At 42.3% G+C, this 12246-nt stretch overlaps 1 protein-coding gene across 2 annotated transcripts in view; it reads left to right on the top strand.

Annotated features, from left to right (window-relative positions):
- LOC137634302 (transmembrane protein 120 homolog) overlaps positions 1-12246 on the top strand; it is a 59366-nt gene that overhangs the window by 22418 nt on the left and 24702 nt on the right. For both annotated transcript variants that reach the window (XM_068366654.1, XM_068366653.1), the window contains exons 3-5: positions 10118-10294; positions 10731-10823; positions 10959-11034. In XM_068366654.1, the coding sequence (XP_068222755.1) occupies positions 10118-10294; positions 10731-10823; positions 10959-11034 (346 nt within the window). The remainder of the gene's footprint in view (positions 1-10117; positions 10295-10730; positions 10824-10958; positions 11035-12246) is intronic.

The following is a 12246-nucleotide window of genomic DNA, read 5'->3' as shown; positions in this document are numbered from 1 at the left end:
GTCAGCTCGCATATCACTAGATCACCGGTTGACAGCGCACTGATCTTACCGTTTGCCGTTCGATATTCACCAGCTCGTTGTTTGCTAGCTTGCCGTTCACCAGCTGGCTGTGTGACTGCTCACCATTCGTCAGCTTGCCATTTGCTTTCTCGCTATTCACATTCTCGCCGTTCGCCTGCTTGTTGTTCGCAGTTCACCGGCCTGTGATCGTCACTAAGCTGTTCAGGATCATCACTAGTCAGCTTTCCGCTAGGTTGTTGCTAGAACCAGCAACCACTTCCAGCACCTAACAGTTTTTCCTCTGGACACTTTGCCTTTTGGAGTAAAGTCATTCCTGGGACGATCTCTTCTGATTTAAATCTTCACTTCATTGAAGCGTCGGTATCCCATGAGTCTCTCTTACTTTATGGAGAGCATTCACCAGCTCTCCGATCGCCAGATCGCTGTTCGCCATATATCCGTTTGTCAGCTAGCATAGCACTAGATCACTGGTTGACAGCTCACTGATCACGCCGTTCGCCTATCCACATTTGCCAGCTCGTTGTATTCTGGCTCGCTGTTCACCAGTTGACCGTGCGACAGCTCACCATTCGTCAGCTCGCCGTTCGCTTGCTTCTTGTTTGCTGTTTGTCGAAACGTGATCATCTCTAAGCTTCACAGGATTGTCACTAGTCAGCTCTCCTCTAGGTTGCTGTTAGAACCAGCAACCACTTCCAGCACCTAACAGTTTTTCCTCTGGACACTATGCCTTCCGGGCTAAGTCACTCCTGGGACGATCTGTTCCGACTTAAACCCTCACTTCATTGAAGCTTGGGCTTCCCGTGAGTCTCTCTTACTTTGCGGAGAGTACTCTCATCTAGAAAATATAGATTGTCTTCCCACCTCTCTCTTGGCTTTATGCTACTTTAGTAGCACTCCCACTTAGAATTGAAAGAGTTTAGCATAGATTTCCCTTTAGAATCTAGCCCAGCACTCTCCACCGACGGCCGGGGTAATGCACAATGCACTTAATACCCCTCTTGCCTTTTGGATTTTCTTTGTTTTTCTCAAGCGAGGTTCCAGAGGTTTTCATCTCCTTTTCTGGACTTCGAAGAACCCGCATACATGTAGCCAGGATTCTTCATCAAATCCGGCCCGTTCGTGGACGTTCATCCTTCATGAACGTACATTCTTCACCTACACTTTGTTCCTACTATAGAATGGCTTACTTGCCATGTGCCTCAAGGACGAGGTTCCTGCTTATGCTGCTACCTCCTCCCTTGTTTCACGTTATGGTATATGACTACCTTACGAGCCAACTCTGCATGGATAGGACCTGTGCTGTTCAGTGCATCTAGCTAAGACGGCGTTGTATCTTGTTAGGATATAGTTGCCTCAAAGGTAGACTGTTTGATGAAGAAGGCACTCCAGAGCCTAGGCTCCTGACCTCAAGATTTCTTCAAATTGTTTCAGGGTGATCCCAACCCACAGATTTTCTGTCGCCGTGAAGCGTGATACTGCCCCTGACCAGTGGTCCAGCCAGGAACAGGTCTGCATGGCAAACATAACTGCTACCTCCATACAGTACAGTATTCTTCATTTCGGAACTGAGAAAATGGAGAGGAGGTTTGGTAATTTGTCGCTAGGTACACTGGGTACCAGGTTTACAACATGAAAAATGCCAAGGGAGGCAACTTAGAAGACCTGCTTGCTTTAAGTGAGTTTTCCGAGGCTGAGATTTGAGTGTTAAATACATCAAGTCTAGCGTGTCTCGAGTCTGATTACAGAGCTTCACGTCAAACGTGTTTCGGTCTTTGAGATATAGGGAATAATGTGTCTACAACGCGCTGCCTATAAGCGATTTGTGATTTGTGGTCTGATGTTATCACATAGAGACTTCCTTCCACCTAAGGAAGTCTCCCTTATAAATGACGAGGGTTTGTACTCGTGTAGGGAGAAACTAGTGTACAGTAAAATTTTTAAAGATTAATTGTATTTTATATAGCAATACAAACCTGAGTCATTTATTTATATTTCCTTTCTCATCTACCCTGTAGGTATATTGGAAACTTCTCTGACTGGTGATCGCCAGACTGAGGTTTAAGTCCCGCTCAAACTTGTTAGTTCCTTTGGTCGCTGCAACCTCACTATCCTTGTGAGCTAAGGATAGGGGGTTTGGGGTATCCTATAGGTCTACCTGCTTAGTCATCAGCAGCTATTGCCTGGCCTTCCCTGGTCCTAGCTTGGGAGGAAAGGGGGCTTGGGCACATATTATATGTATATATGATCAGTCTCTATGGCAATGTCACTGTCCTTTGACTCTGTCATTGATGAGTGGCTTTTAAACCTTTAAAGTGATTATTGAACAACAGGCTCCTGCTCACCTACCTAGCGCGAGGGGGAACATGAGGCAACTATGTGATGTTGCCAGACCCACAGGATTTCCATAATATTGGTCCTAGCCAAAAGCAATAGAATGTAACCCATATAAATGACTCAGGTTTGTATATTATAGCTATAAAAATACAATTTTCAATATTAAACTTAGCCGGTGATTATATAAGCTGCAGCTCTGCTGCTCGACAGAAAACTCTACGTTCAAAATCCGCCAGCGATCGCTAAGCAGGTTAGGAGGTGTACATCAACAGCGCCATCTGTCGTGCAGGTACTCAGTACTCAATGTAAACACAGAACTCAATTTTCTCTCTGTCGGGCTACCGGCAAGACCTACTAATTTGCTGTTGCTAACTGGATTTGTTTTCACAACTATTTGGTGAAGTACACTATTCTAGTTTTGAGCTTTCGCTATGCAGGTGTTTTATCTTCATCTCAAAACTTGAACTCGTTTTGGATAGATTTAATTATGGTGACAAAGAGAGTATGGACTTTCTTTCACTTTTAAATGGCCGACCCTTCCCTTAGACGGAAGTGTGTTTAGGTTTTTTGTAATTATCTTGTCACGTTATAGATCTATATATTTTATACCTCTCCGCCTTTATTAGGCCTCTTCGATTAACTTTCCATTCATTATAAACATATAAAAATAAATTTTAATGTTTTGTTTATATGCGACCTTTCCTGATAGTAGGCGGTCCTAACTTGGAACCGAAGTTAATCAACGTTGAGCCCTTTATATCGTAATTAGCTTTTAAAGAATTTAAAACTTTTTAATTGTAATATTTTATGAAAGAATTTCTTTGATAGTCTTCGTACTGTTTTCAAAGATGAACTAACATTTAGTTTTTTATGCTACGCAGTTGTTGACGTTCAGGACGTTCAACATGCGCTCTATCGTTACGATAGAGAGAGAGTGTATCACGGTTTCACTTTGCAGTAAGAGTAAATCGATTCTAACGTTTTGTTCATTCTTTCTTAACTTAAATGTTTTAAATTCTAATTTAAAGGAACTTTTTATTTGAAAAACCTTTCAGTTTTTTTCCTTTAGTCAAATAACATGTTTTTTTTTTTTTTGACGAAATATAATTGGGCTCTTCTCTTAGGTGCGAAATCAAGAGAGAGAGAGAGATAGAGACGGAGGGAGAGAGAGGAGAGAAAACGTTCCGTTCAAGCGGGTAACGTTGTTCTCGTGTTACTCTCGTCCCTAGTCTCTGTACGAGGAGGAAGGATAAAACGTTTTTAGGTTTTTATTCTCGTCCCCAGGCTATGTGCGGTGAGAGATTGAAAACGTAGTTTATATGAACTAGTGTTTAGTCTCTTTCCCAGCCACTGAATTTTTTATCTTAATATATGTTTTCTGTTTTTTGCTGGTATTAATGAGCTGCATTATACGACTGATTTCGCAATTACTACCTTTTAATGAAGGGTAGAATTGCGTGTTTCAGGTAGAAATCAGTAAAAGTTTCGATTTCAGTGAAATAAGTGCAAAACAGAGAATCGAAGTGATAAAGTGATATGCGCAAAGTGTTACAGTGTTGCGTCCGAGGGTTCGTCTGTTCGTGCCTGTCGTTCACCTAGTCCGGGACCTCTTGCAAGCTCCCAAGCCCAGGGGAGAAGTAATGTCGAACGACTTATGGGTTCGAGAGGCCTTGATCAACGAACAGACGTTTCCCTCCGTGGTTTCGGGCGTATCTACCCAAGATCGCCCCACCCACACAAAGACGAGAGAGCCCATTTATTCCTCGTCTGCGGAAGAGGTTTCTCGTAAGAAACCATGGACCAAGGTCTCGCGGCTTATTAAGCGCAAGTCGGTCCCTTCCGCGCAAGTCCAACGGCCCAGTTGTAGCCACTGGGTCAGTTCAGACTCGCTGCAGTCTTCCGACGATTGCTCACCTCCTAGAGAGGCAAAGCGGAAGCGGTACCGCATCAGGCAGTCACACCGTCTGTTGCCGCACCTGCTCTTGTAGACCCTAAGTGGTCTTTGCTGCAGACCATGCAGCCTCAGTTAACGTCATTGATGCAGGACTTTCGTGCGGAGAAGGTTGACACTGCACCAACCTCTAGCCTACAACCAACCACGGTTGTGCGTCCTGTGGACGCTGAGGCGACCTTCTGCCGCACTCCAGCTGAGAGAGTCCCGCCACCCATGCGTTCCAGTGTACCCTGCCAGCCGCATGTTGACGTTCAGCGACGCACGGAACCTTCCGTTGACGTTCGCGAGGTACAACAACAGTCTAAGTTGTTTTGTTTTGACGCGGTGCGTCAACCTCCGCATTCTAGAGTTGTTTTGACTGCTCAGTCTAGACAGTCAAAGCAGTCTCGAGTGGACGCTGTACGTCCTCACGCACCTGTTGTGGTTGACAGTTCACAGACTGTCAAGCAGTTACATGACGTTGCGTTCTGGTCCGCTACTAATGCACCAGTGAGAGACTCAGCTTTTATCGGACAAGGGAGAACAGCAACTTCCTCATCTACATGAGGAAGTTGCTGTTCTCCCTCCTACTGATTTTCCCTTGAGGACTCTGTCAGATGGAGAGGAGCCTTAAGTTGCTTAGCCTCCTATGGACTTTAATTAAATCATGATGATTTTTTTTAAGGATCTTCGTCCGGATCTTGTAACTGCTGCTCCCTCGTTCGCCTAAACGTCAGAACTTACACTAGGCCTAGCTACTTCGAAGCCGTTGTTTTTAAGCTAGTGCTCTCTCGCTCTCCTAGAGAGCGTTACGTTGGCTAGGCGACTGGTTTTTTCACCAGGAGGAGTTTGGGGGATACAGCCTTTGATTTCCCTTCTTTTAGACTGGTTTATAGAGCGAGAGCCTGATATGACACGAGAGTAGTTCTCGACTTGGGAGTTCATGCCTCTGCCCAGATAGACTTCTCAATTCTGGTAGACTCTCCCTGGCGCCTAGCCAGGAGACGCTCCAAGTTGTTTACAGGTCAACTTCTCAGCTTTTGTCGAGCCTTTGAAGTTTTGCTGTACTATTATGTCACGCATAACAAGGCTTTCAGGGATGGTAAACGGTTCCGCCTCAGTCGCTAACCCCGTCTGTTGCCACACCTGCTCCCGTAGACCCTAAATGGGCTTTGCTGCAAGACATGCAGTCCAAGCTTGCGTCCTTGATAGAGGACTTAAATGCGGAGAAGAACCTTCTGGCCAACAACCTTCCAACCGGTCGGTTCATCAGGCAGTCACACCGTCTGTTGCCGCACCTGCTCCTGTAGACCCTAAGTGGTCTTTGCTGCAAGACATGCAGTCCAAGCTTGCGTCCTTGATAGAGGACTTTAATGCGGAGAAGAACCTTCTGGCCAACAACCTTCCAACCGGTCGGTTGTGCGCCCTGTTGACGCTGAGGTAACCTACTCGCGTCTGCCAGTTGAGGTGGTTCCTCCACCGATGCGACCCAGTGTGGGTTGCCAGCCGCACGTTGACGTTAAGCGACGCTCGGAGGTGGTTGTTGACGTTCAGGACGTTCAACAACCAGCAGAGGTGACTTGTTGTGACGCAGTGCGTCAACCTCAGCAACCCGGTAGGGTGTTGACTGCACAACCCAGACGGTCTAGACAGTTTCGGGTTGACGCTGTGCTTCCTCGCGCACCCATGGTTGTTGACAGTTCACAGACTGTGCAGCAGTTCCATGATATTGCGTCCGGCTCCGTCACGCATCCACCAGTGCGACCGGATTCAGCGAGTCAGACGTTGCCCACTCCGTTGCCGTTTCCTCATCAGTTTCGGATGAGGAACCATCTGATGAGGACGTTGCTGAACAAGACGATCAGCCCCCAGCCCTGCTATCCATCCAGTAGATGCTGAAGAAGGAACGCTGCTCAGTCAGGCTGTGGATGAGTCTGGTAGGGACGCTGTCATCCGTGGATCAATTTGTGTCACTAGGAAGACTACACCTCCGTCCTCTTCTATACCATCTAGCTTTTCACTGGAAAAAGGACAAGACGCTAGAAGCGGTCTCGATCCCGGTTTCCGAAAAGATAAAGTCTTGTCTGACTTGGTGAAAGGACTATATCAACCTAAGAGAGGGTCTTCCCCTGACTGTTCAGACTCCCAACCACGTTCTCTTCTCGGACGCATCGGACGTAGGCTGGGGTGCGACATTAGACGGTCGGGAATGCTCGGGAATATGGATCTCGAGTCAAAGGACAATGCATTTCAACGGAGCTACTGGCAGTACGTCTGGCCTGGAAAAGCTTCAGGTCTCTCCTTCAAGGCAAAGTGGTGGAGGTGAACTCGGACAACACCACGGCTTTGGCGTACATCTCCAAGCAAGGAGGGACCTACTCTCTGACGTTGTACGAGATCGCAAGGGACCTCCTCACCTGGTCAAAAGGTCTAGACATATCACTAGTAACGAGGTTCATCCAAGGCAACTTGAATGTCATGGCAGATTGTCTCAGCGGAAGGGACAAATAATTCCAACAGAATGGACCCTCCACAAAGATGTATGCAAGAGACTTTGGGCCACCTGGGGCCAGCCAACCATAGATCTCTTCGCAACCTCGATGACCAAGAGGCTCCCAATATTTTGCTCACCAATCCTGGACCCAGCAGCAGTTCATATAGATGCCTTTCTCCTAGATTGGTCACATCTAGATCTATATGCATTCCCTCCGTTCAAGATTGTCAACAAGGTACTGCAGAAGTTCGCCTCTAACGAAGGGACAAGGTTGACGCTAGTTGCTTCCCTCTGGCCCGCGAGAGAATGGTTCACCGAGGTACTTCGATGACTAGTAGACGTTCCCAGAACACTTCCCCTAAGGGTGGACCTTCTACGTCAGCCACACGTAAAGAAGGTACACCAAGGCCTCCACGCTCTTCGTCTGACTGCCTTCAGACTATCGAAAGACTCTCGAGAGCTAGAGGCTTTTCGAAGGAGGCAGCCAGAGCGATTGCTAGAGCAAGGAGAACATCCACCCTTAGAGTCTACCAATCGAAGTGGGAAATCTTCCGAAACTGGTGCAAGTCAGTATCCGTATCCTCGACCAGTACCTCTGTAACTCAAATAGCTGACTTCCTCTTATATCTGAGGAAAGAACGATCTCTTTCAGCTCCCACTATCAAGGGTTACAGAAGCATGTTGGCATCAGTCTTCCGTCACAGAGGCTTAGATCTTTCCAACAATAAAGATCTACAGGACCTCCTTAAGTCTTTTGAGACCACGAAGGAGCGTCGTTGGGTTACACCTGGTTGGAATTTAGACGTGGTACTAAGATTCCTTATGTCAGACAGGTTCGAACCGCTACAATCAGCCTCCCTGAAAGATCTCACCTTAAAGACTCTTTTCCAGGTATGCTTAGCCACAGCTAAAAGAGTCAGTGAGATTCATGCCTTCAGCAAGAACATCGGATTCTCATCCGAAACGGCTACATGTTCTACAACTTGGTTTTCTAGCCAAAAACGAGCTGCCTTCTCGGCCTTGGCCAATATCGTTCGATATTCCAAACTTATCGTATGGTTGGAAATGAACTAGAAAGAGTCTTATGCCCTGTAAGAGCTCTTAAGTTCTATTTAAAACGAACTAAACCTTTACGAGGCCCGTCTGAAGCTTTATGGTGTTCAGTTAAGAAACCATCTTTGCCTATGTCAAAGAATGCTTTATCCTTTTTTATCAGACTGTTAATACGAGAAGCTCATTCCCATCTGAATGAGGAAGACCAAGCTTTGCTGAAGGTAAGGACACACGAAGTTAGAGCTGTCGCAACTTCCGTGGCCTTTAAACAAAATAGATCTCTGCAAAGTATAATCGACGCAACCTATTGGAAAAGCAAGTCAGTGTTCGCGTCTTTTTATCTTAAGAATGTCCAGTCTCTTTACGAGAACTGCTACACTCTGGGACCATTTGTAGCAACGAGTGCAGTAGTGGGTGAGGGCTCAACCACTACAATTCCCTAATTCCATAACCTTTTTAATCTTTCTCTTGAAATGTTTTATTATTGTTTTTGGGTTTTCCGGAAGGCTAAGAAGCCTTTCGCATCCTACTTGATTTGGCGGGTGGTCAAAGTCATTTCTTGAGAAGCGCCTAGATTAGAGGTTTTGATGAGGTCCTGTTGTATGGGTTGCAACCCTTGATACTTCAGCTCCTAGGGGTCGCTCAGCATCCTAAGAGGATCGCGAGGCTCCGTAAGGAAGACGTACTTAAAAAGGCAGAGTAATTGTTCAAGTCGACTTCCTTACCAGGTACTTATTTATTTTATGTTTGTTATTTTGAATAACTGCTAAAATGAAATAAAAAATCCTTAGCTCATAATAATGTAAACAATTATTGCTGGTCTCTACCCACCCCCCTGGGTGTGAATCAGCTTATATAATCACCGGCTAAGTTTAATATTGAAAAATGTTATTTTTATAATAAAATAAATTTTTGAATATACTTACCCGGTGATTATATATTAAAGGACCCTCCCTTCCTCCCCAATAGAGACCCAGTGGACCGAGGAGAAAATTGAGTTCTGTGTTTACATTGAGTACTGAGTACCTGCACGACAGATGGCGCTGTTGATGTACACCCCCTACCTGCTTAGCGATCGCTGGCGGATTTTGAACGTAGAGTTTTCTGTCGAGCAGCAGAGCTGCAGCTTATATAATCACCGGGTAAGTATATTCAAAAATTTATTTTATTATAAAAATAACATATTACCTTAAAAATTGTAGTACAGTATACGCAGTCATAATCTCAAGAAGGAACTGTTTAGTCATTGTTAGATATGGAATAGTTTATAGGTGATACTCATCTAGTAATTCATCTCACCAAGAAAGGTATTAGAAGCATCTGTAAACTCTGGAAGATAGTTGATATTATTGAATAGATTGATAAGGAAAACAAAATGTAGAGTAATAATTTTGTATTCACCAAGGCAGGAAAAACTCTATTTCTTTTGGAATATATTCCCTCTCAAGGTAGTTTTCATTAAACTTTTATTTTAGAAATCAATGTGGATATGTACATTATTGCCTTAGAGAAGAACAAGATACATTGGAAGCATGGGTTCTTAAATTGAGATTTTTGTCTATGTCCAAAATAATTAGCCTTACAGGTATTCAGCCCATAATTCCCCATCCCCTACCCAAGTGCACTAGTGTGGCAGTTACATTACTTGACATCTAATATATACATATTGTGCAACAAGTGGTGGCAATTTTCTTTTTTCTTTTTACTAAAGTAGATATTGAATTTTGTATATCTTTGGATGATATTTTCTTTATTACTCATATCTTTGTATATGAAAGTTATCAAGTTAAAATTCATCAAGTAGGAGACTTGCTAGTCTGTTACCTGAATGTGTACTACTGTATACTGTAGTTTAAAATTGTTTTAAATTTTTTTTTTTTTTTTGATAAGCTGTAATCTCTGAAGGGTGACAATTGTGTTAGTCATACATCTTGCTAAGTTGTATATTGTGAAGTCTTTATTTTTTTACTTTTGAGTAATAAAATTAAAAGTATTTTTTTACATTCCCTTTATTCTGTAGGTTTGAAACAAATTTGTTGAACCATTAAATGACTTGATTTAGTATAGTATCAGCAAGGATATTGAGATTTACAAGGTTTCTTGTATTTGAAGTGTTGATTTATGTCAAGTTGAGAGTGTTGGAAGCATTTATTGATTTAACATAAGATACTGTGTGGCTGTATACAAGGCAAATTCTTACCGACTGTATTCTTTAGAGTAGTGTATTTTTCCTGCCTTTGAAATCTTTATGAATCATTGCATGTGGTTTTATTCCAAATCAGATTAGACCACAGAGATGACCAGGACAATGCTGAGAGAAACGAGTTGCTTCAGACGGATCTCATCCGTCGTAAAGCCCAACTTTATGACATGGAAAACAACATTCCTAAACCGAGTGGCTTATATTTGAAGATTATTCTTGGAAACATCAATGTTTCTATTTTAAATAAGGAGGACAAGTAAGTTGTGTTTTGTATGCAGGAAGCATGCATTTTCATCATTGGTTTTAGAGCTTTTACAATACAATACTGTACACTGAGTAAATGCTATGCAAATCTTTTGCAGTACAGTATTAGTTTTTATTTCCACAGAGTAGTCTTTTTCCTGACAACTAATGCTGAATTATTTAGGATCGGGAATAGACTAACTTAGTGCGCATTTTAGATTTATGCATTTTTGTTGAAATAATTTACTTTAGTGTTATAATTTTTATAAATATAGGTGTTTGAAATTTCATAAATTCGGATATCTATGTTGTAGTTGCTTAATTTTTAGAATTTTCGCAGTTTTAATAATAAATACTGTAGATTAATACTTGAATGGAAAGACAGAATAAAAAAAAGACAAATTGGATGATGAATGTTTCTTGCTAAAAAGATGTTTTTTTCATTTCAGGTATAGATATAAAGATGAATATGAAAAGTTTAAACTTGTCATCAACTTGGTTGCATTTGCCATATCCACGTTCAATCTATTAACTAACTTCAGGTAAGAAAATGCCGATAAAACACACACACACTCTCTCTCTCTCTCTCTCTCTCTCTCTCTCTCTCAGTTGAATTAGAACACTGTTGGTATAGATTTTTAAATTTCAAGTATTTGATAACATGTTTTATATTCCAGGACTGTTGACCTTGTTCACATGTTTCTTTTGGTCTGGTACTACTGTACATTGACAATCAGGGAGAGCATACTTAAGGTAAGTAATTACTTAGTTTACTTCTTGGAGACCCATAATAACTGTATTCTTGTTCTGAATCGTACAAACCTCGATTTTTAAATATTTAACTTAGCCGGTGAATATATAGCTGCAACTCTGTTGCTCGACAGACAAAAAACTGTACAAAAAAACTCGCTAGCGATCGCCATACAGGTTGCGGGTGTGCTCACCAGCGCCAACTGTCGGCCAGATACCAAACTCTATGTAAACAAAGACTCGATTTTCTCTGTCGACGTGTCGACAAGACGTACTTTACTCGCTGTTGAAACCTGGAGTTTTTCCCATCATCTTTGGTGAAGTACTATATTCTGGTTTGAGCTTTCGCAGTGCAGGTGTTTTATCTTCATCTTAAATCTTGAACTCGTTTTGGATAGATTTAATTTTTGGTGACAAAGAGAGTATGGACTTTCTTTGACTTTTAAATGGCCGACCCTTCCCTTAGACGGAAGTGTGTTTAGGCTTTTAGTAATTATCTTATCACGTTATAAATTAATTATAGATTTTCCTCTTCGATTAACTTTCCATTTATAATAAACATAAAAAATAAATTTTAATGTTTTGTTTATATGCGACCTTTCCTGAGAGTAGGCGGTCCTAACTTGGAAACCGAAGTTAATCAACGTTGAGCCCTTTAAATCGTATATAGCTTTTAAAGAGCTAAGGATTTAAAACTTTTTAAATGAAATATTTTATGAAAGAATTTCTTTGAATAGTCTTCGTACTGTTTTCAAAGATGAACTAACGTTTAGTTTATTTATGCTACGCAGTTTGCGCTCTATCGTTACGATAGAGAGAGAGTGTATCACGGTTTCACTTTGCAGAAAGAGTAAATCGATTCTGACGTTTTGTTCATTCTTTCAATGCTTAAATGTTTTAAATTCTATTTTAAAGGAACTTTTTAATTGAAAAACCTTTCAGTTTTTTCCTTTGGTCAAATAACATGTTTTTTTGACGAAACGTAATTGGGCTCTTCTCTTAGGTGCGAAATCAAGAGAGAAAGAGAAAGAGATATAGAGACGGAGGGAGAGAGAGGAGAGAAAACGTTCCGTTCAAGCGGGTAACGTTGTTCTCGAGTTACTCTCGTCCCTAGTCTCTGTACGGGGAGAAAGGATAAAACGTTTTTAGTTTTATTCTCGTCCCCAGGCAATGTACGGTGAGAGATTGAAAACATAGTTTTGAATGAACTAGTGT

This window comes from Palaemon carinicauda, chromosome 44, assembly GCF_036898095.1.
Source record: "Palaemon carinicauda isolate YSFRI2023 chromosome 44, ASM3689809v2, whole genome shotgun sequence".
Classification (NCBI taxonomy): Eukaryota; Metazoa; Arthropoda; class Malacostraca; order Decapoda; family Palaemonidae; genus Palaemon; species Palaemon carinicauda.
Note: the sequence above shows the minus strand (reverse complement) of the source record. Positions and strands in the feature narration are given on the sequence as shown.